The sequence below is a fragment of the Panicum virgatum genome, chromosome 9N (genome assembly GCF_016808335.1).
Source record: "Panicum virgatum strain AP13 chromosome 9N, P.virgatum_v5, whole genome shotgun sequence".
Classification (NCBI taxonomy): Eukaryota; Viridiplantae; Streptophyta; class Magnoliopsida; order Poales; family Poaceae; genus Panicum; species Panicum virgatum.
In genome coordinates this window covers 80,197,609-80,219,904 of record NC_053153.1, presented here as the reverse complement: position 1 = coordinate 80,219,904, position 22,296 = coordinate 80,197,609, and the positions used below count along the sequence as shown (strand labels likewise).

Genomic DNA, 22,296 nt, shown 5'->3' with positions numbered 1-22,296 from the left:
TTCATTGGGCATTGGAAGCACTCCATGACGTCAGACAGGTTCAATCCGTCACAGCAAATGGGGAACACTGCGCTTTTGTGTATGTTGGTTAGTAAGCCTGATGCTGTACCAAAGCTTGTGAGAATCTGCAGCGTCCCTTGAACATCTTCTTTTACCGGCTTCAAGAAAATAGCTGCATCATCAGCAAATAGACTGAGCCTTAGCCTCGCTACCCTCTGGTTGAGTGGCGTGAGCGCTCCCTCTCTTGTTGCAATATCAAACAAAAAATAGACCATTCAACTGTTGAAACCAGACAAATTTGGTTCTTGGACTCGTTTCCAAGGTGGTTTTGTATTTTTCAAAAAATAAAAATAAAAATTCTAATTACCTTTGAAAAAAATCAAAACTAATTCATTTTGAATCAGAAAAATATGAAAGTAGTCCCAATTTTTTTCTTAAAATGTAAACTATTTATTATTGCTCTATTTCAATCTTAATTATTTAACAACAATAGACATAATTACAAGCAACTAAATATTATGAAAAAAAAATTTGGATCTGAATATCTGAAAAGTATCTTACCAATAGATAGGTTACATTTTTAGAAAATTTTTATACCCATTTTGTACTTTTTTATTTAAAATGAATTACTTATAAATTTTTTAGTTTAGATTTGAATATTTTTAATTCTCACAAAATTTACCCGGTTTCAATAGTTGGATGGTCTTTGTTATCTGATTTTATAGTTAAAAGTTGAAAATCGAACTTTTGTGATAGTTCAAAGGTGTAAAACAGATTTTTCCCAAAAGAAAATTGATCATATCAGATCAGTTCGATTGATGGTTGCATCCGATTTGTCGAGTTGCTGGCTAGCTGGGCGATGCACAGTGCAATGTGCAAAACAATTTGGACATTTTCCAGGCAGTATTAAGGATGAATTTCGTCCAATGCACAAATTTACTGCCAAGTTAAAACTTACCTGAAAAATCCGCATCTTCGCTCTATATATCAGCACGAGCCGTGCGGAAACTCGATGAGAGAGTATCTTGGATTTCTTCTCTTAGATTATAGGACTCATGTGTTAGGTTTGATCTCGGGACGGACTCAGCCCAACGGCAGAGTCCGACTCGATCTCCCCCCTCGCGCTCTGATCGGGGGCGCCCAACCCACTATGGTTGGCGGGCCCCGTCACACTGCGCTATAAAAGAAGGTGGGGGCCGCAGGGGGCACGTACGCCCAAGTTCGCCGTGCTCCCCAAAACCCACCGACAAAACCCTAACCGATCTAGAGGGTGCGCAGCCAGTGACGGGAAGAACGCCACCGGCATCCCTGGAGTCGTCCGCACCGCCGCCGCCGTTGTTTCTGCACCGCCGTTCCCGCCACCATCTGCAACGCCGTCATGCCGGCCTCGACCTCTCTGCACCACTCGTCGCCGCCTTTGAGCGGATCTCCATCAACGAACCCGAGATGGCCGGCTCGAGTTCCTCTGGTGGTGGTGAAGGTCATCTACTCTCATTTTTCTCTGTGTATTAATTGTAGATCTAGGGATCTTGTACTCAGAACAAAGGAAAGATGAAAGAAACCCCTCTCGATTGTGCACTGTGTTGATCCTACAATTCAAACATTGATATCAGTCGCCTACACTAGAATGTAGATCGAGATGGGGACAGAAGGATTCGACAACGAATCGAAAGAAAATGAGATTAGAAACAGCAACTCAGTCACGGATCGAAATAGTTGCAAACCCTAACCCTAGGGGAAAGTGGCGGGGGACTTACAAGGGCCTCCACACCAACTAGTACACCGGCCACCGCTGGGCGCAAAGATCTACAGAGAGCCCGGCTCGCCGGTGCACACAGACAGATCGGGCCGCCGCTCGCCGGGATCCGTTCGCCGGTGTGCGCGGGGGCTCGGGCGCCACAGCAAGGCCGCTCGACGGTGGCGCGCTCGCGCGAGGGCGAGTGCGCACGCCACCAAATGGACCCGCGGCTGCGCCGCCATCTTCCCGGACCACCCATGGCCGCCGCAGTGCGTGAGAGAGAAAGGGGAAGAGAGAAATGGAAATGAATGTAGCGAAAATGGCCTCTCATGCCATATTTCAAAATAATGTTTTGGCGATTGATGACACACACAACACTTGGACTAATATATGTGTTAAGATGATCATTATCAGGCTTATAGATCCAAGGGATGAAAAGATACAAAACCCCGAAGAAATCAGGTTGAAAGGACCAAGACAGAGGTAAATTATACTCACCGGTTAAACCGACGTGAGGCAATTTACACTCACCGGTGCAATGGGCTCAGTGGAGACCAAGTCAGCAGAGTGCACCGGTTGAACCGATGACAGGAAAAATGAAGGCGTCGGTGCAATGGACCCAGAAGCTGAGGCTAGGGTTTAGCACCGGTTAAACCGACGATGCTCAAAATTGAGCGTCGGTGCAGTTGTCCGGAGACTCCATTTTTGGGGGGTTTCTGAGCTTGCAATCACCGGTTAAACCGACGATGATTTCAAGAGCGTCGGTCGATTGATCAAGTAGCCGTTGGAAGACTGTAACGGCTAGAAGAAGGGAAAGTACATACACCGGTTGAACCGGTGTTGACAAAACAGGTGTGTCGGTTTAACCGGCGTTAAGGAGTTTTGTCAGCCTTTTCCCAACGGCTAGTTTGAGGGGTTGGGGCTATATATATATGCCACCCCACGGCTCATTTGAGGTTGCTAGAGTTGCTGAAGCATACTACACTTGAAGAACATCTCCAACCACCATAGAGCTTCATTGTACATCATATAGGCTTAAGCACACTTGTGAGAGTGCTTAGTGATTGTAATATGGATTAGTTCTTTCGAGAGCTTCCTTGAGAAAAGTCTTGCTGCGGCAAGCATCTTGTGTACTCGTCGTGTGACCCTCTGACTTGGTGTGGAGAGGCAACGACACTTTGTGCGGGGAAGGAGACCCCTCTTGGTGAGAAGCTCCGATAGTGAAGACGGTGCCGTTGGTGACGCTTCGAGAGAGACGGTGGCGGTGGCCTTGTCTTGGTGACTTGGGGTCACTTAGCCTTTGCTTGCCGGGAGCCTTGGTGGTGAACGCAAGACGGTGATCAAGCGAAGAGACTTGGCATCACACTTGTTCAAGTTGGACAAGTGGCCGTGGACGTAGGGAGGGACTTGGTGTCCTAATCGAATCACGTTAAATCATGTGTCTTGGTGTCTTCACGGGAGTTTGCATATTCTCTCCCTAATCTCTTTACTTACCATATTATGTTTCCGCATTTACTCTATCTTGCGTGACTTTACTTTTCTAGTTAGTTTGATTAGGATTGGCTATAGGTTGCAAGTCTTTTAGGGGTAAGTAGAGAGTAGCATAGATAAATCTTAGTCATAACTAGCATGTGTAGGACGTGTTAGGTTTATCTTATACAAATAGATTGAGCCCTAGGATAGAAAGTAATTATCGACCCTATTCACCCCCTCCCCCTCTAGGATCGGACACCCCGGTGATCCTTACAATTGGTATCAGAGCTTGGTCTCACACCTCTTACGAGGATAAGCCAATTTCATTGGTAAATTTGTGAGAAAGCTCGTAGGAGACCCGTCGACTTCACCGTCGAGTGAGTATAATGTCCGGGGAAGGGATGAGTACCGATAAGGCTCCGTTTTTCGATGGCACAGGTTTTCCACTATGGAAAGTGCTTATGCAAGCACATCTCCAAGCCCGTGGGCTTGATGTTTGGCGTGTCACCGAATTAGGCTTAAAAAATGAGAATAAGGCCGAGAGACAATATGATGCCATTGCAAAATCAATTCTATTGTCTTCTCTATGTGATAGTGTGTTTAATCGTGTTTTTGCTAATGAAAATGCTCATAAGCTATGGAAGCAAATTATCGAGAATCATGAGGGCACAAAGGATGTTGCCAATCAAAAATATCATATTCTCGGCGATGAGCTTAGTAGCTTTAAGCAACTTCCAAATGAAAATGCTCATGACATGTACTCACGATTAAACACTCTTGTCAATGAAATTAATGCCTTAGGTCTCAATCAAGTTAAAGATGAAGAAATTAACCGCAAGATCCTCCGAAGCCTTTGCAAGCCCGATTATGACATCATCAACACACTCTTGCAAAAAGAAGACTTGGTCAAGCTTACACCCAACCAAGTCATCAATCAAATCATTGCCCATGAATATAGTATGGGGATGACAAAAAAGAAAGAGCAAGAGTCCACCTCTTCTTCAAGCAAAAAGAGTCTCGCCGCCAAGCACTCATGCAAGCATCAACCAAGGCGACAAGACTCATCAAGCTCAAGTGAACAAGAAGAAGAGGATGAGGATGATAGTGATGATGAATCAAGCTCAAGCGATGAAGAATATCCAAGGGCCGTGCTATACCATCACCGCAAGATTGCCGAGCATGTACATAAGCTCTATGAGCTTGGGTACAAAACACTCATTAGAGGGAGTGCGGTTGGGATGGAGAAGATGGCGAAGAAAAAGAACAAATCAAGACCTCAAGCTCTCTCCGCCATCTACAAGCCCAAGAAAAGTGGTGAAAGCTCAATTCACAAGAAAAATTCCAAGAGCTCCACCACCCATCGCCCTCGGAGATTATCACCACCACCCATGTGTCTTATGGCACTAGGTAATAACAATGTAAGGGATGACTCCTCCTCCAATGATGAATCTGATGTTGAAACCGATGAAATTAGTGAGATGATGACACTTCTCCATAATCAACAAGAATATCTCACTAAACAAAATGAAGAAATCAAAACTCTCAAGGCTAAAGAAAAACTTCATGCTTCATTTATCTCAAGATATGAAAACTTGCTAAACAAATTCAATTTGTTAGACAATGAGCATAAAGAACTTAAAATGAAATATGAGAGTCTTGAATCTAAAAGTGAATCATCATCGGATAAATCATTTCCTTGCAATATCCCTTGTGCTATTCCTATTGTCAAGGTAGATGTGTCTACCTCTTGTGATCTAACCCCTTGCAATGAGGATGTGATTGTAGAAACATGTGATGATCTCATTGCTAAGGAAAATGATGAGCTTAAACAAGAGGTAGAAAGGCTAATGGCGGACTTGAGGCGGCTCAAAGGAAAGAACACTCAAGAGAAAGTCCAACCTTCTCAAGATAACACCTCCGCGGGCGTGAAGAAGCTTGAGAAGGGAGAAACCGTGACTTGCTTCAAGTGTTGCAAAGAAGGCCACAAGTCCTACCAATGCAAGGAGAAAGAGGGCAAACCAAAGGGCAAAGAAAATGGCAAGCCCAAGAACTTGAACAAGAGCAAGAAGGGACACAAGAAGGCTAAGGAGATCAAGAAAAACACATCTCCATACTTGAAGGCTTCATACATGTACACCAAGCCCACCCACAAGAACAAGCAAAAGAGCAACCACTACATACTTGAAAAGAAGAAGAATGGCAAGGTGGTAGCTCATGTCATTGGGTGGAGAACATATGGATGAAACCGGTCTATTTGGGTGCACAAGGATATTATTCATACCATGGATGGCTCTCAAAAGGTTTGGGTCCCTAAGACTTAGGCACCTAACAAGTGCGACGGGGAATTTGAAGGCTTGACAAGGTTTGGGATGCATGAGTAGGGATGCATCATGCAAAGTTGAAGTAAAGCCAAGTTATGGATTAAAGATTAGTGACCCAAATTCCCATCCCCTACATATGAGGTAATGAGCAAGGTAAAAGGATGATCTCAATTTATTTGATATCCTTCATGCAACATTGTAGCTCAATGCATCTCTAGGATTGCATGATCTTATCTTTACTATTGGTATCTTTCATTTGACATGACTTCCTAGACTATCATATGGTAGGTTGTTTTAGTACTAACTTCTTATCTAGTGCAACCTACATGGGTGAAAACCGTTGCTTCTCCATGACACATATTTTCGAAAGAAAATACCAAAGTCTACAATTGGTATCAATCCTATTTTTGGTATTCATTTGGTGTCATGTGTTAGCAAGTTGTAGAGTTTGATCCCCATTATGTGAAATACAAGTGCATACATTTGTTTAAAGTGATTCAAACACCATTGCACACATTTAGGGGAGCTAACTCTATAGTTTGTGTTTTTGTGACTAACATGCTTTCAAAGTATTATTTGTTGTAGTCACACTCCCTTAGTCCATTTGGTAATACACTCAATCCTTCGATATCAAGATGATGCACATTGCAATTAACCCTACAATTGGTATCAATTGATCAAGAAAGATTGGACAAGGGAAGAAGACCAAGCCATAACTCCCAAAGGTTAAAGAGATAAATGATATAGGGAGGCATGGCTAGGTAAAACACCTCTCACCAAATTAATTCATTTTGCTACTAATGCTCTTTGTTGCTAGTGGTTATGAAGCTTTTAGGTGTTTGATGACAAAGGGGGAGAAATGTACCCTAAAAGCAAGCAAATAGTTTGGAGTAAATGATGCCATTAGCAAGGGGGAGGAATGGAAAATGCAATGCAAAAGGATGCATGGTGATAGGGGGAGGTACTTAGTCAATGTGGGGGAGAAGTGCAATTTGATGATCCCATGGACTAAGGTACAAAAAAAATTTCATTGCTCATATGGTTCAAACCACACACAAGCCATTGTTCTACAATTGATATCAATTTCAAATATCGGTGGCTTTTAAAATGAGCATTGAAATGTCATCCGAGCAAGCTAAGTAGATTCTAACTTTTCAAATTGGTTTCAATTTCATATTCTTACAATTTATCTTGCTTGCTTTGGTTGTGTTGTCATCAATCACCAAAAAGGGGGGAGATTGTAGCGAAAATGGCCTCTCATGCCATATTTCAATATAATGTTTTGGCGATTGATGACACACACAACACTTGGACTAATATATGTGTTAAGATGATCATTATCAGGCTTATAGGTCCAAGGGATGAAAAGATACAAAACCCTGAAGAAATCAGGTTGAAAGGACCAAGACAGAGGTAAATTGTACTCACTGGTTAAACCGACGTGAGGCAATTTACAGTCACCGGTGCAATGGGCTCAGTGGAGACCAAGTCAGCAGAGTGCACCGGTTGAACCGACGACAGGAAAAATGAAGGTGTCGATGCAATGGACCCAGAAGCTGAGGCTAGGGTTTAGCACCGGTTAAACCGACGATGCTCAAAATTGAGCGTCGGTGCAGTTGTCCGGAGACTCCATTTCTGGGGGGTTTCTGAGCTTGCGCTCACCGGTTAAACCGACGATGATTTCAAGAGCGTCGGTCGATTGATCAAGTAGCCGTTGGAAGACTGTAACGGCTAGAAGAAGGGAAAGTACATGCACCGGTTGAACCGGTGTTGACAAAACAGGTGCGTCGGTTTAACCGGCGTTAAGGAGTTTTGTCAGCCTTTTCCCAACGGCTAGTTTGAGGGGTTGGGGCTATATATATGCCACCCCACGGCTCATTTGAGGTTGCTTGAGTTGTTGAAGCATACTACACTTGAAGAACATCTCCAACCACCATAGAGCTTCATTGTACATCATATAGGCTTAAGCACACTTGTGAGAGTGCTTAGTGCTTGTAATAGTGATTAGTTCTTGCGAGAGCTCCCTTGAGAGAAGTCTTGCTGTGGCAAGCATCTTGTGTACTCGTCGTGTGACCCTCCAACTTGGTGTGGAGAGGCAACGACACTTTGTGCGGGGAAGGAGACCCTTCTTGGTGAGAAGCTCCGATAGTGAAAACGGTGCCGTTGGTGACGCTTCAAGAGAGACGGTGGCGGTGTCCTTGTCTTGGTGACTTGGGGTCACTTAGCATTTGCTTGCCGGGAGCCTTGGTGGCGAACGCAAGACGGTGATCAAGCGAAGAGACTTGACATCACACTTGTTCAAGTTGGACAAGTGGCCGTGGACGTAGGGAGGGACTTAGTGTCCTAACCGAACCACGTTAAATCGTGTGTCTTGGTGTCTTCACGGGAGTTTTCATATTCTCTCCTTTATCCCTTTACTTACCATTTTACGTTTCCGTATTTACTCTATCTTGCGTGACTTTACTTTTCTAGTTAGTTTGATTAGGATTGGCTATAGGTTGCAAGTCTTTTAGGGGTAAGTAGAGAGTAGCATAGATAAACCTTAGTCATAACTAGCATGTGTATGACGTGTTAGGTTTATCTTATGCAAATAGATTGAGCCCTAGGATAGAAAGCGATTAGCGACCCTATTCACCCCCTCCCCCTCTAGGGTCGGACACCCCGGTGATCCTTACAATTGCGCTAGGGTTTGGGAACCGACCGGCTGCCGGTTTTGATCCGCGAAAGAGGGCGAAGGGCCGTCGGATTCGATCCGACGGCCGAGAGCGATCGACGGCTGGCGGGCTAGATTTGGCCCAGGAAGGGCTTGCGCACGGGCCGAATTTCCGGCTCAGGCCCAGGTTGCGGCCTGGGCGCGTGGGCGCTGCGTGCGCTGGCAGGCCGCGCGCCTGCCGGGCCGCCGTGGCAACTGTTCGGCCCAATAGCGAGGGCAATGAATTGAGTCGCGAGCAGGCCGCTATGTTTTTGCGCTGCACGTGCACAGTAGAGAAAAGTCTAAGTTTTATTTATTTCGAAAGCTTTAATCACTAAGTTTTATACAGTTTTTGATCTCTATTCGAATTTGAACCAACGGGATAATTTGTTTAGAGAAAAATAACGTTTTACAGTCATATTGCTTCTGAATAAATGTGTTTTACATGTTTCCGCTGTAAAGATTAAAGTTATTGCTCTTTAATTTATTTCGAACCAACGAGACAATTAAATTTAAGAGCATGTTTAAAGAGTTTACTTGAAAAAGTGAATTATGATATTGTTATTTTCTGACCAATGTTGTTAATAGAAATATTATAATTTTTATATGATTATTTGCTTTTATTTCTATTTCTGCCCAACGGTGACATAGATTTAATTGCATAAACAGTTGTATGTGTTATTTTTTTATCAACGTTGGAATTACTACATGCAATTGTTGTTATTACGTTCTCACTATTTTTTGAAATTTTCAGCGGGGTTGAACTTGATGGGTTTCATCAACCACATCCCCACCCTCAAAGGAGACAACTATGGTGAATGGATCAAGAAGATTGATCTTGCTTTTGTCTGTGGAGAGGTGGATGAGATGATCACCACTCCAAAGCTCATTGAGCCACCGGCTCCAGTGAGAGGGACAACTGACACTGATGTTGAGTGACAGATAAAGGAAAGGGACTATGCTCCCTTAAAGATGTCTTATGATCTGGCAAAGACAAAGTGGAATAATGCAAACAAGAAATGTGTGGCAGTAATAAAGAACACAATTGAGCCTAACATTTTGGGTTCAATTGGAGAGTGTGATTCTGCTGCAGAATACCTTGAAAAGATAAAGAATCAGTTCACTGGTTCTTCAAAGATATATGCCACACGGATGATAGAGCAGTTGGTCACAAAGAGGTACTATGGCGGTGTCAGTACTATAAGGGATCATATAATGGTAATGATCGCCATGAACTCCAAGCTCAAACCACTGGACTTGGATCTAAAGGAAGAGTTTCTTGTTCACCTGGTGTTCGCTTCTTTGCCAAAAGAGTTTGCAACATTTGTTGTAAACTACAACTCGCAACCAGAAATGTGGAACATGAAAAAGGCAATAGCAATGTGTGTGCAAGAAGAAGATAGATTGAAGCGACAGAATGGTGGTTCACTTAATTTTGTGCACAATAAAAAGAAAATGCCCTTTCAAACTGGCTCTTCCTCACAGTCCAAAGACAAAGCTCCTATGCCACATAAGTATTAGCAACAGCGCCCTCCTGCGAAAGATGAGTGCTTCCACTGCCTTGACAAGAGGCATCGTAAAATAGATTGTCCCAGCTACTTAAAGATGATAATGGCAAATAATGGTGAGAATGTAATTTCATTTGTAAATGAATCTCTGTATATATAGTTTTCTAAATCTACTTGGTGGATTGACTCTGGTGCAACTGTGCATGTTGCAAATTCTTTACATGGGTTTCGTTCAACAAGGACTACGCTAAGAAGCGAAAGACACGTTAAAGTTGCGAACGGAGTACAAGCAGAAGTTGAAGCTGTTGGCGATGTCTCCCTCGAGCTAGTTAATGGCTTTATGCTTGTATTAAGAGATGTTTTATTTGTTCCTTCGCTTCAAAAAAACTTGATTAGTGTGTCACGTCTAAACAAAGATGGTTATGGTTGCCATTTTGAAAATGGCAAATGTGAACTATGGTTTGATAATAATTGTGTTGGTGATGCTTTCCTTCACAATGAGCTTTATTTATTATCTATGTGTGATAAAGTACATTCAGTGTGTAATGCAAATGTAAATGTGATAACGTCTTTATCAGTGAATGCGAACAGGAAAAGAAAGAGAACTAAAGTTGAATCGACGAAATTATGGCACTATCGTTTAGGCCATATCTCGAGGGGGGGAATTGAAAGATTAGTAAAGAATGAAATTCTTCCTCCACTAGAGTTCTCTGATCTTGAACAATGCATAGAATGTATTAAAGGAAAGTTTGTAAAGCAAATTAAAAAGGGTGCCAAACGAAGCGCAGAAATTTTAGAGATAATCCACACAGACATTTGTGGTCCTTTTCCTGTGCGTAGTGTGGATGGTTGTGACTCGTTCATAACATTCACAGATGATTACTCCCGTTTTGGATACATTTATCCAATTAAAGAAAGATCAGAGGCATTTGATAAATTTAATATATTCAAAGCTGAAGTTGAAAATCAGCTTGATAAAAGAATTAAAATAGTAAGAACCGATCATGAGGGGGAGTACTACAGTCGGCATACCCCGTATGGACAAGTTCCTGGACCCTTTGCGAGGTTTCTACAGAAAAATGGAATAGTCGTCCAGTATTCCACACCGGGCGAGCCTCAGCAGAATGGAGTAGCTGAAAGGCGTAACCGTACACTGATGGATATGGTGCGCAGTACGATGAATTACTCCACCTTGCCATTGAGTTTGTGGATGGAGGCGTTAAAAACCACCATCCATATTCTCAACAGAGTGCCAAGTAAGTCGGTGCCCAAAACACCGTATGAGCTGTGGACAGGAAGAGTACCCTCACTAAACCATCTGCGTGTGTGGGGGAGTCCGACTGAATCTAAAGTATTTAACCCAAATATTGGAAAACTGGATCCCAAGACAGTGAGCTGCCATTTCATTGGCTATCCAGAAAAGTCAAAAGGTTTTTGTTTCTACTACCCAGACAGACACACAAAATTTGTAGAAACGAGACACGCTGTTTTCCTAGAGGAAGAAATGGTAAGGGGGAGCATGGTAGCTCGAGAAATTGATCTTGAGGAGAAGCGGGTGTGTGTGCCTACTCCGATGATTGAAGAGTCATTTTTTTCTCACTACCTGTTGCTGCTGCACCGATAATACCTGATATTGTGATGCCAGCACCTGCTGCTGCACCGACAATACCTGATATTGTGATGCCAACACCTGTTGTGAGTTGTCCAGCTGTGGCAATAAATAATAATAGGGAACCTGTCTTTCAGGATCTGACAGAACCAATTGCCACAGATGAGGGGGAGCCACAACAACCCCAAGAGGATAATGTGACACAAGTTGAGGTACAAAATGTACCAGAAGTCGAAGCCCCTAGAAGGTCTCAAAGAGAAAGAAGGCCAGCTATTTTTAGTGACTATGAAGTATATGATACAGAAGACATTCATATGGAGGGTGATCCCACTTCATATGAAGAAGCCATGAGAAGTGTTCACTCATCTAAATGGCTAGAAGCTATGGAGGATGTGATGAAATCGATGAATTCCAATGGTGTTTGGGATTTAGAGGATATTCCTAAAGGGGGCCAAAACAGTAGGTTGTAAATGGGTCTACAAGATTAAACGTGACTCCAAAGGGAATGTAGAAAGGTTTAAAGCACGACTCGTGGTAAAGGGTTTTACGCAAAGGGAAGGGATAGATTATAATGAAACCTTTTTTCCAGTTTCGTGTAAAGATTTCTTCAGAATTATAATGGCATTGGTGGCACATTATGACTTAGAGTTATATCAGATGGATGTAAAGACGGCATTCTTTAATGGAGATCTATATGAAAGTATTTACATGGCACAACCAAAAGGTTTTGTCATAGAAGGAAAAGAGCGTATGAGATGTCGCCTAAGAAAATCCATTTATGGATTAAAGCAAGCCTCTAGACAGTGGTATTTAAAGTTTGATGAAACCATAAGGAAATTTTGGTTTAAAGAGAATGATGAGGACAATTGTATTTATGCAAAGTTTAAAAGTGGAAAATTTATTTTCCTTATCCTGTACGTGGATGATATTGTACTTGCTAGCAGTGATGTCGGTCTACTACTGGAGACAAAGAAATTTTTGTCCTCGAATTTCGATATGAAAGATCTTGGTGAAACTTCATTCGTTTTGGGAATTGAAATTCATCGAGATAGAAGAAAGAGGGTATTAGGATTATCACAGAAGGCTTACTTGGAAAAAGTTCTAAAGAAATACAGTATGCATGCTTGTAAGCCTTCATCTGCTCCTATAGTCAAGGGTGATAGATTTGGGAAATTTCAATGTCCCAGGAACCAATATGAGATCGATCAAAAGAAAGCAGTTCCATATGCTTCAGCTGTCGGAAGCCTACAGTATGCTCAAGTGTGTACACGCCCTGACTTGGCATTTGTTACCAGGATACTTGGCAGATATCAAAGTAATTCAGGACAGGCACACTGGATTATGGTAAAGAAAGTTCTGCATTATGTGCAAGGCACAAAAGGCCTCATGCTGACATACAGAAAATCCGATTCTCTGGAGATAGAAGGGTACTCAGATGCGGATTTTGCGGGGGACATCGATGACCGAAAGTCCACGTCCGGTTATGTGTTCACACTCGCAGGGGGAGTTATATTGTGGAAAAGCTCCAAACAAAGTGTCACTGCATCATCAACGATGTACGCGGAATTCGTAGCATGTTATGAGGCCTCGGGGCAGGTAGAATAGTTAAAGAAATTTATACCCGGTTTAAGAGTGGTAGACAGCATTCAAAGACCACTCAAAATGTACTGCGACAATGAACCCGCAGTGTTCTATGCTCACAATAATAAGTCAAGTGGTGCTGCCAAATACATTGACATAAAGTTTTATGTTGTGAAAGAGAAAATCCAGGATCACTCCATTACTTTTGAGCATATAAGCACAAAGAAAATGCTTACAGATCCGCTCAAAAAAGCTTACCACCCAGCGTGTTTAGTGAACACGTAGCCAGCATGGGTTTAAGGGAAAGCCTGTGATTCCTGGACAATATAGAGCCAAAGGTTAAAGAATTATTTCAGAACAGTGAAGTGTATGGTAGCTGTTGAATCTATCGGCAACTGACTGTGACGATGAAGTATGCTCTATGCGCTAATCTGTGATGGAACGAGTAAAGTTAAAAGTGTTAAAGATAAAGTGTAAAGTTGAAAGGAATAGTAGAGATCAAGGGGGGAATGTTAGGTTTGATCTGGGGACGGACTCAGCCCAACGGCAGAGTCCGACTCGGTCTCCCCCCTCGCGCCCTGATCGGGGGCGCCCAACCCACTATGGTTGGCGGGGCCCGTCACACTGCGCTATAAAAGAAGGTGGGGCTGCAGAGGGCACGCACACCCAAGTTTGCCGTGCTCCCCAAAACCCACCGACAAAACCCTAACCGATCTAGAGGGTGCGCAGCCAGTGACGGGAAGAACGCCACCGGCATCCCTGGAGTCGTCCGCACCGCCGCAGCTGTCGTTTCTGCGCCGCCGTTCCCGCCATCGTCCGCGACGCCGTCACGCCGGCCTCGACCTCTCTGCACCACTCGTTGCCGCCTTTGAGCGGATCTCCATCAACGAACCCGAGATAGCCGGCTCAAGCTCCTCTGGTGGTGGTGAAGGTCCTCTACTCTCTTTTTTCTCTTTGTATTAATTGTAGATCTAGGACTTTTGTACTCAGAACAAAGGAAAGATGAAAGAAACCCCACTCGATTGTGCACTGTGTTGATCCTACAATTCTAACATCGTGGATCATGAATGGGCCTTGCTTGATGTCATGCATGCCTGCCATATTGCGATACACTATCAGAATGTAGACTCGGGTATCTATATTCAAGGACAAATAGTGTCTCGATAAAACTAACTAAAACACACGCATGCAACTATACTTTAGCGAAACGATCGTCCGATAACACGTTCATCACATCGGTCAATGGAGTTGTTAGGCTTTGCATCCATGTCAACTGCAACTGTTGAATCATCAACCAATTTCAGTACTACTTCCACCATGATTGTTGGACACCGGAAACATGCCACTATAAGGGTTTCTACAAAGAACAAACCAAACGGTCACTAATATAAAAGAAAAGGAGCTTGCACATACAAAGGCCCTATTTGGGAGGGCTCCGGCTCCTTGCAAAAAGGGTGGAGCCGGAGCTGGAGCAGGTGGAGCTGGGTTTTGTGGCTCCACCGACTCCACCTCCTCGCAGGCAAAGTCATAGTTCCACCTTCTCACATGTTCCAGCAGGAGTCGTCGAAGAAGCCAGAGTTGGAGCCCTGCCAAACAGGCCCAAAGACTGCATTCCTCTTGACTTCCAAACAAAGCTTTCAGAAGTTCCACTTCCATCCTAAACCACCCCCCCCCCCCCCCTTCATTGGCCTCTTAATTACCTACTAGCTATCTGTTAGTCTGCTGCTGCTACATTTCAGAAACACACGAGAAAGGAAAAACCAGCCCCCGGCCCAACAGCTTCAAAATGATTAGATTAGTACGTGATGCATCGCTAAGCACACAGTTAGGTCCTTTAACTTTCTGCGCTGTTTCGGTTATGGCCTACGAAATAAATAAATTAAAACACCACTACGTGATGCGCTCATGCTTGCACAACGGCATTATCCAGAACTGATAGATGTCGCCGTCCCTCATTGGAGGGAGAATATATGGTGCATGCATCATGGCACCCATATCATATCATATGAAATAATGAACGTAACACTGACGAATTTCTTTTTCAAGTTTTGGTGTGGCGTGGCCGGGCAGGTCACCAGTGGTCTTTGCTCCTGCATGCGGCATTGTGTTTTAGTGTGTGGTGTGTGAGAAGCATCAGGCCGGCATGATAAGCCTGATCCTTTCCTGCCGGGAGCTGCCGTTGCTTGCTTCATTCCCCTCCACATCATGCAAAGGCGGCGGCCACTTCCGGTCTATTGCTCTTGCTCCCCATCCATTCAGTCTTATCCCCACACCCCCACTCTGCCTCAGCCCTTGTGTTCATTTCAACTGTCTCTTCCCGGCTTTTCTCTGCACGCACGCCCCTAAATTCTCCCTTTCTGCCGCTCCATTTCCTAGTGCTTCCTACTTTTTCCTATAAATTAGCAGGAGTATATGTCTGTTTGAATGACCAGTTGACCACAGCTTTAGCTGTATACCTATCACATAAATAAGGTGACACCGGTATGCATACAAAATTAGCACTAGGTTAGGCATGCTCGCATTGTGCGTATCTGAAAGCATTCTGCAACAGACCAACGGTACAGTATGATTGTGAAAGTATATTGCAGCAGTACTGTATCTGTATGATTGGTAGTACATGTTTGCAAACATGCATGCTTGAGGCTCAACTGACGATACATGCTACATGCTGTGTCACAGAAGCGAGCCACTTTGATCAGTTGTCCTGTTTGAACATGCTGTTTAATTTCTAGTCCAAACATTGTGCAAGAAGAATCGCCCCTGGCCCCTGCGAAGGCTCCAGCAGTAATTACCAGTCGTCGGTAAACTGAGTAATACTCCATGTGTGTGAACGTCAATCCAACAACAGTCAGCCGGTCAGTCGGATGCAGCGAAACCTGTCAATTCTGCGTCCAAAACTCCAAAGGATGATGCAAGCGATGGCTACCCGGTTCAAAATCTTGTGCCTCAAGTGTCTCTGATATTTCTGCGGCCGTGGATCACTCGAGTGTGAAGCCGCTGATGCTTGGATTGGATGCATCATGCATAGCCGCCTGGTCGGTCGGAGTTGTAAAAGGGGGGGAAAAAGAAAGAAGGCTGTGGCGGCGGCTCCGACGAGCACCCGAGGATAATCTTTTGCCCCCCCACAAAGTAATCAGTCGACGAAGACCGTCTGATGGAGCTGAAGAAAGGGGGGATTGCTAGCAGCACGCCTTCTTCATCACCAACCCCCACCATGGCGGATTTTCAATGCTGCCATCGTGCACGAACGCCAAGACCACACGGCACCGCTGCCTCCTCATCTTGCCATCTTCACACAATTCAAATAATTCTTTTCCTCATTTTGTTTGTGAAGCTGCTTCTTGATTACTGTGCTGATTAGTGGTTTAACAAATGGCGAAAATAGGCAATGATGAAGAACGGACTCGGCAATGGGTGGGCCAGAATTGGAATAAATCCAACGCTCAGCAACAAGGGAAGCTTGGCGACCCACCCTTGCCGATCATTGCTCACAGATAATCCATTTACTTGTATTTTATTGTCCAATATATACTACATTTTCCTGGAGTATATCTGCACATTTATTTATTTATTTATTTATTTATTCAGATATAAGAGTACTATTTACGAAACACTATGATTGGTTTCTTATTTTTACTTCGAGATTGCATCCGAAAACAAATCCATTAGAAAGGCTTTGCTATCGAAGCTGCGAATTGAATCAGTGATGCAGATAGCCATTGCCTCTCATATCCGTTCATTTTCTTAACCAAAATGCTTGTCGTGTCCTTTTCAAGTGAAGCATCACAGTTTCCTTTGTCTTTGAAATTCAAAACCAAATTCCGCATGCAGACAAGAATCGGTACACCACCGAGGGTAGCAAAGATATCATACTAGTATATGTGTACGTATATGTAACCCTCATGTCCTCTTATATTAAATGCTACACATGTTGATGTATGTAAGAAAGGGAAAGAAGACCCCCCTGAATTAACGCCAATGTCTGCACGCCATGGTCTCTTGAGCTAAACCAGGACAGTACCATGTTAACTTTGCGTTGATCAGCGCCATCGAGCCGTGTACCACTGGATACGGAACGAGTACGTAGCAGAAAAACCCTATCGAGCCGCCGTGTACCACCGTCCGGAACGTCATTTAATGGGAAACAGCTGGAGCCCCCTGTGGTATGCCTTCCGTTTGAATTTTGTACCTTTGTGTTACGGCAAGTTTTTGACCAAAAGGTTGTTCTATTGCACATAATCTATCATTAGAATTTCTACTTAAAAATTCTTTTTCGAGTATACTTCTATATTATTAAATAAAATATTTATAAGCAAAGTAATTCTAGTTAAAGTCACGGACAATGCAAAAAATATCGTGGGAAAACAGAGGGAGTGGTACTATATGCAAAATCTTGATGATGGGGAAAAAAGAGAGAGAAAAGTGCAAAATTTGCGCGAATCCAATTCAGCGGTCGACCGCTAGCAGCCATTCCAGCAATCGATCTGTTATCCACTCCCTCCCTCTATCCCGATGGGGACCACCGAGATCCACGTGATTCGGATTTTCTTTTCACACGTCTCTCCCGTCCTCTTTTTATTTCTAATTTCCAATTTCCTGTCTTATCTTTCATCATTTTTTCTTTTTCTTTTTTTCCTGAATTCATCGAAGACGTTATATATAGGTTATATGTATAACTTATCTTTTCGTTTGTAACTCTTAATTTTTTCATAAGTTATACATATATTTATATATGTAACTTATATATAGGAAAAGTTATATATATAAGTTTTTCTTTCTTTGATAAGTTTTGCTTTATTCTGCATGAGTTATATATCCAATATTTTAATAGAAAAGTTGTATATATAATTTTTTTATTTCAATAAATTCTTACTTCTTTTTGCATATTTTTTGGTATATAGTTACCAGTATACCGGAGGTTTCATGGAAGACGGGCACAGACCCCGGGGACCATGCGATGTGAGGACTTTGCGAGAGCTGGAAGGCAATGTTTTATTGGCGCCTGCTAATTAGCGAGCACGCGCCAGGATCGGGACTGGCGAACGATCTCGGACATATATTAAACTTTCCCTTTTCTGTTGCTTTAGGCCATGTTCCCATTCCAGCCTCTTCCGACGATCCGCTTCATTTCGTTTTCCAAGTACAAATGGACATTTGCTTGGGTTTTTTTAACAATTTCTTTCTCCACGATTTTTCTATTTTCAGAAAGTTATAGCTTATATACATGTGTAACTTATTTCTGATAACTATCAAATGATAACTTTTTCAGCATAACTCTCAGATGATAATTTCTCAACATCTTCAACGATATACATAATTTTTACCTATAATTTTTTCCAATCAAACTTTATAAGGTAAGTTTTTAACATAACTTTCACCACACGTACAACTTTTACTCATAACTCGTTCAGCCTACTTACTAAAGGATACTTTTGAACATAACTTTCATGTAAATGTTATCCGAAAAAATTCTCACACAACTTTAATGCATAAGTTCGGCATACGTGTAGAAAATACAACTTCTCGATATAACTTTTTAGCACACTTTGTACAAAATATTTGTCAGAAGAACATCTTGGAAAAACAATATAAAGAAGGTAAATCCAAAGTACTGAAAAAAGAAAAAGAAAGAGAATACTAGGTATCTTGCTAAAGAAAAAAAATACAAAGGAAAATTGTAATTGATGATAGAGTTTGAATACATGCACGATAAGTATACGTACATACACAGCTTGTACAAAGGCTAGTCAACTTCCGACTGGATTTGAGAGAATATAGATGCTCCGTGCGGGAAAAAACGGAAGGGGAAAAAGCAGTTGTAGGAAATCAGTTTACTTGAACGCAATCTAGATATTGATGATGAGATTATTTGGAGATGGACGTCAAATGGGAATTATACAACTAAGAGTGCATATTGCATCCAGTTTGTTGGGCATGCAAGAAGACAATCCATTACCCCAATTTGGAAGGCAAAGACGGAACCAAAATGTAAATTCTTTGCATGGATTCTACTGCACAAAAAGATATTAACAGCAAACAACTTGGAAAAAAGAGGATGACCACATGACCCTTTGTGCAAACTTTGCAACACAACACTAGAGACACCAAAACATCTTTGTAAAGACTGCCCTTTCACTTGTGCAGTTTGGGTTGAGCTGGTTAATTGGCTAAATTTGCACCAACTACCGACCAGCAGTTCGGTGAGTTCTATCTATAGATGGTGGAAGAAATGTCTAGCGATGATCGTGAAAGAGACTAAATCCTTTTTTGACGGACTCATTATTTATTTCTAGTGGAACATTTGGAAGGAGCGCAACAGACGAACGTTCAGGCAGGAACAAAAGACCGTGACAGAGATTACTTATCTAATCAAGGAAGACGTCCAACAGTTTCAACAGGCAGTAGGAGTAGTCAACGGATTCATCCCAACCTCCTAGTGGTTTTCTTTTTCTTTAGTTTTTGTTGTTTTCTCCGAGTGGTGTGTGGTGCGTCTGTTTCGTGTGGAGTCTGTTTCGAGTGGGGTGCGATAATGATGAGTTGGGTGTCTTTGTATTATAAAGTTTTCTTCTTCTTCTAATAAAAATTCGGCAAAACTCTTGCCGTCCTTTCGGGGAAAAAAATCAGTTGTAGGGCACACGCGCGTAGAAGGGCAGCAAATGATTGCACGTAGCCGGATCGATCGCTGCGAGACTTGCTAATGCTCGCTCGCGGGATTGAATTTGCGTCCCAAAAGAGAAAGTCTGGGCTGTCGGGGAATCGATTGTTAGGTTCCGTCCTATCGCGCGCTAATTAGACAGGCCCCAAAATTTGATGGGAAAAAAGAGAGAAAAAGGTGAAGTATCTGCGAAAGCGGGGCTCGAGACTGACGACAGTCATGACTGGTACACTGCTACTCTGTACTTGGTGGAGACAGGGAAATCACGTTTGGTTTGATACATTACCTCCGGCGTGGTGGTCCGCCTTTACACCACCGCCGCCCGTGCCGCGCTGATGCAGAAGACGGCCGGCGTGGAGGTGGAGTCGCTGGCCCTCCGCTCCGTTTTGGCACGGCCTCCTTGCTGCCTGGCGTGATGTAAACCTCGCTCCTACTACTCGTAGCCGTCGTCTAGCCGAGCCTGGTTACGGCTTGCTCCTTCCGGCACCTAGTACACCCTAGTTACGGTTACGGTTACACCATGCTGTGCCCTGGGGGAGCTTCAGGCCCCGTTCAGTTCGCGAAAAGGTGATAAAAAATCACTATAACACATTTCATTGTTACTTGACAAAAATATTCAATCATAAATTAATTAGGTTTAAAAGATTCATCTCGTGCTAATCAGTTAGGTTGTATAATTAGTTATTTTTTTCAATTATATTTAATGCTTCATGCATGTGTCCGAAAATTCGATGCAACGAATATCATAAAAAATTTTTTGGAAAGTGAACGGGGCCTCAGCCTTCAGGGCAGTAGTGGTGGTGTATAAAAGCAGTCGTCAAGCACAAGGAGCCCCCTCCTCTCGCCGCCGACCCGAGCCAACTCCAGCATCGATCGACCGAGCCGACCCACTCTCCGCGGAGGCCCAAGTGGGGGAGATGGCCGTCCCCGTCCCTGTCCGCCTCGCCGCCTCATCCCTCGTGCTCCTCCTCGCCCTGCTAGCACCGCTCCTCGCGTCCGCCTGCGACCGCTGCGTCCACCGCTCCAGGGCCGCCTACTACGCCTCCTCGCTCACCCTCGCCGGTACGCGCCTTCCGCCGGCGCCGATCGCCCGAGCTCGCCATGTTTCCTTTCTTGATCTTATGGTTTCTGCCGGACAGACAACTTGTTCTGATTCTGACCGGAGTTCGATTCTGCAGGCGGCTCCTGCGGGTACGGCGCCGAGGCGGCGGCCATGGGCGGCGGCTTCCTCGCCGCCGCGGGCCCCGCGCTGTACCGGGCCGGCGTCGGCTGCGGCGCATGCTTCCAGGTAACTAACTACTCCTCGATATCCAGGGCCGGGAACGCATCGCCGCAAATAAACCTGTGATTCGATCCCGGCGTGCGTTCTGCGCAGGTCCGGTGCAAGGACAGGAAGCTCTGCGCCGCGGCGGGCGCAAGGGTGGTCGTCACGGACCGCGCCAGGACCAACCGCACCGACCTCGTGCTCAGCAGCCCGGCCTTCGCCGCCATGGCGCGCCACGGCATGGCCGCGCGCCTAGCCAAGTTTCGCACCGTCGACGTCGAGTACAAGAGGTGGGTAATAAAAAGTAAAAAACACTAACCGCGTCATGCGTCTCATACTATCTAGGACCGGAAGAAACGAAGGAAACAGCTGCTGGTAGATTACTGTAGGAGAAGTAATATCCATTTCTTTTCGTGTTGGGATGAAACAAAGGATTTTCTTTTCTTTTCTTTCTTTTCTTTTTGTCTCTGCTTTCTTGAATTAGAAACCGGAGGGCTCAATTTCTGTCAGCGCCGCGCCATGTGCAGGGTACCGTGCGAGTACAATCACCGGAACCTCTCGGTGAGGGTGGAGGAGAAGAGCCGCGCCCCCGGCGAGCTGACCATCAGGTTCCTCTACCAGGGCGGCCAGACCGACATCGTCGCCGTCGACGTCGCGCAGGTAAAACACAAATCAGTGTTCGCTTGACACTTTTTGCTGGATTTGAATCAGAGTTCTGATTCCGGCTGGAACTCGGATGTAGGTTGGTTCGTCCAACTGGAAGTTCATGACGCGCGACTACGGCCCGGCGTGGAGCACCAGCCAGGCGCCGCCGGGGCCGCTGCAGCTCAGGGTGGTGGTGACCGGCGGGTACGACGGCAAGTGGGTCTGGGCCGACCGGGAGGTGCTCCCGCGGCGGTGGCGCGCCGGCGAGGTCTACGACACGGGCGTCCAGATCGCGGACATCGCCCAGGAGGGCTGCTACCCCTGCGACACGCACGAGTGGGAGTGACTGAAACGGTGAAGGCGTGCTCTGCCACCCCCTCAAGACAAGAGCCTCCTCCCTGACGCTGCCTGTTAGGCCGGGCCTTGATCAGAGGACTAGAGATAGACGATTAACAGACAAGACTGACAGAGTGACGTCGATCAGAGCCGGAATCCCTCGGCAACCTTCGCTTCTTCTCCTTGTCCAAGTCTCCCATGTACATGAGCTGCTGATGTGTCGGATAAGTAGTAGTAGCCTAAGCGTCCGGGAGGCCGGAAAAAAAGGAATAATGCCGCCGCCGCCTTCTTGAACGTGAAGCAACAGCTGCTTCCCCATCGGCGATGGGCCAGCCATGGCGGATCAGTGATTTTCATTTCACATGGCTCGTTGCTTCTGGCAGCGTACTTCTCGTATCTCCTTTGTCCCTTGCCTTGTGTGAGCAGTGAGCTGACCTGTGAACATACAGAACAGTTGATGGTCGGTCTGTTGCT

General features: G+C 44.6%; 1 protein-coding gene across 1 annotated transcript; it reads left to right on the top strand.

The window, feature by feature from the left end:
- The first annotated feature begins 20,399 nt into the window (after positions 1-20,399).
- Positions 20,400-22,296, top strand: LOC120691816 (expansin-like A1). The gene is made up of 5 exons (XM_039975009.1): positions 20,400-20,639; positions 20,756-20,865; positions 20,953-21,131; positions 21,369-21,501; positions 21,584-22,296. Exons 1-5 carry the CDS (start codon positions 20,495-20,497, stop codon positions 21,830-21,832), a joined length of 816 nt encoding a protein of 271 aa, XP_039830943.1. The 5' UTR covers positions 20,400-20,494; the 3' UTR covers positions 21,833-22,296.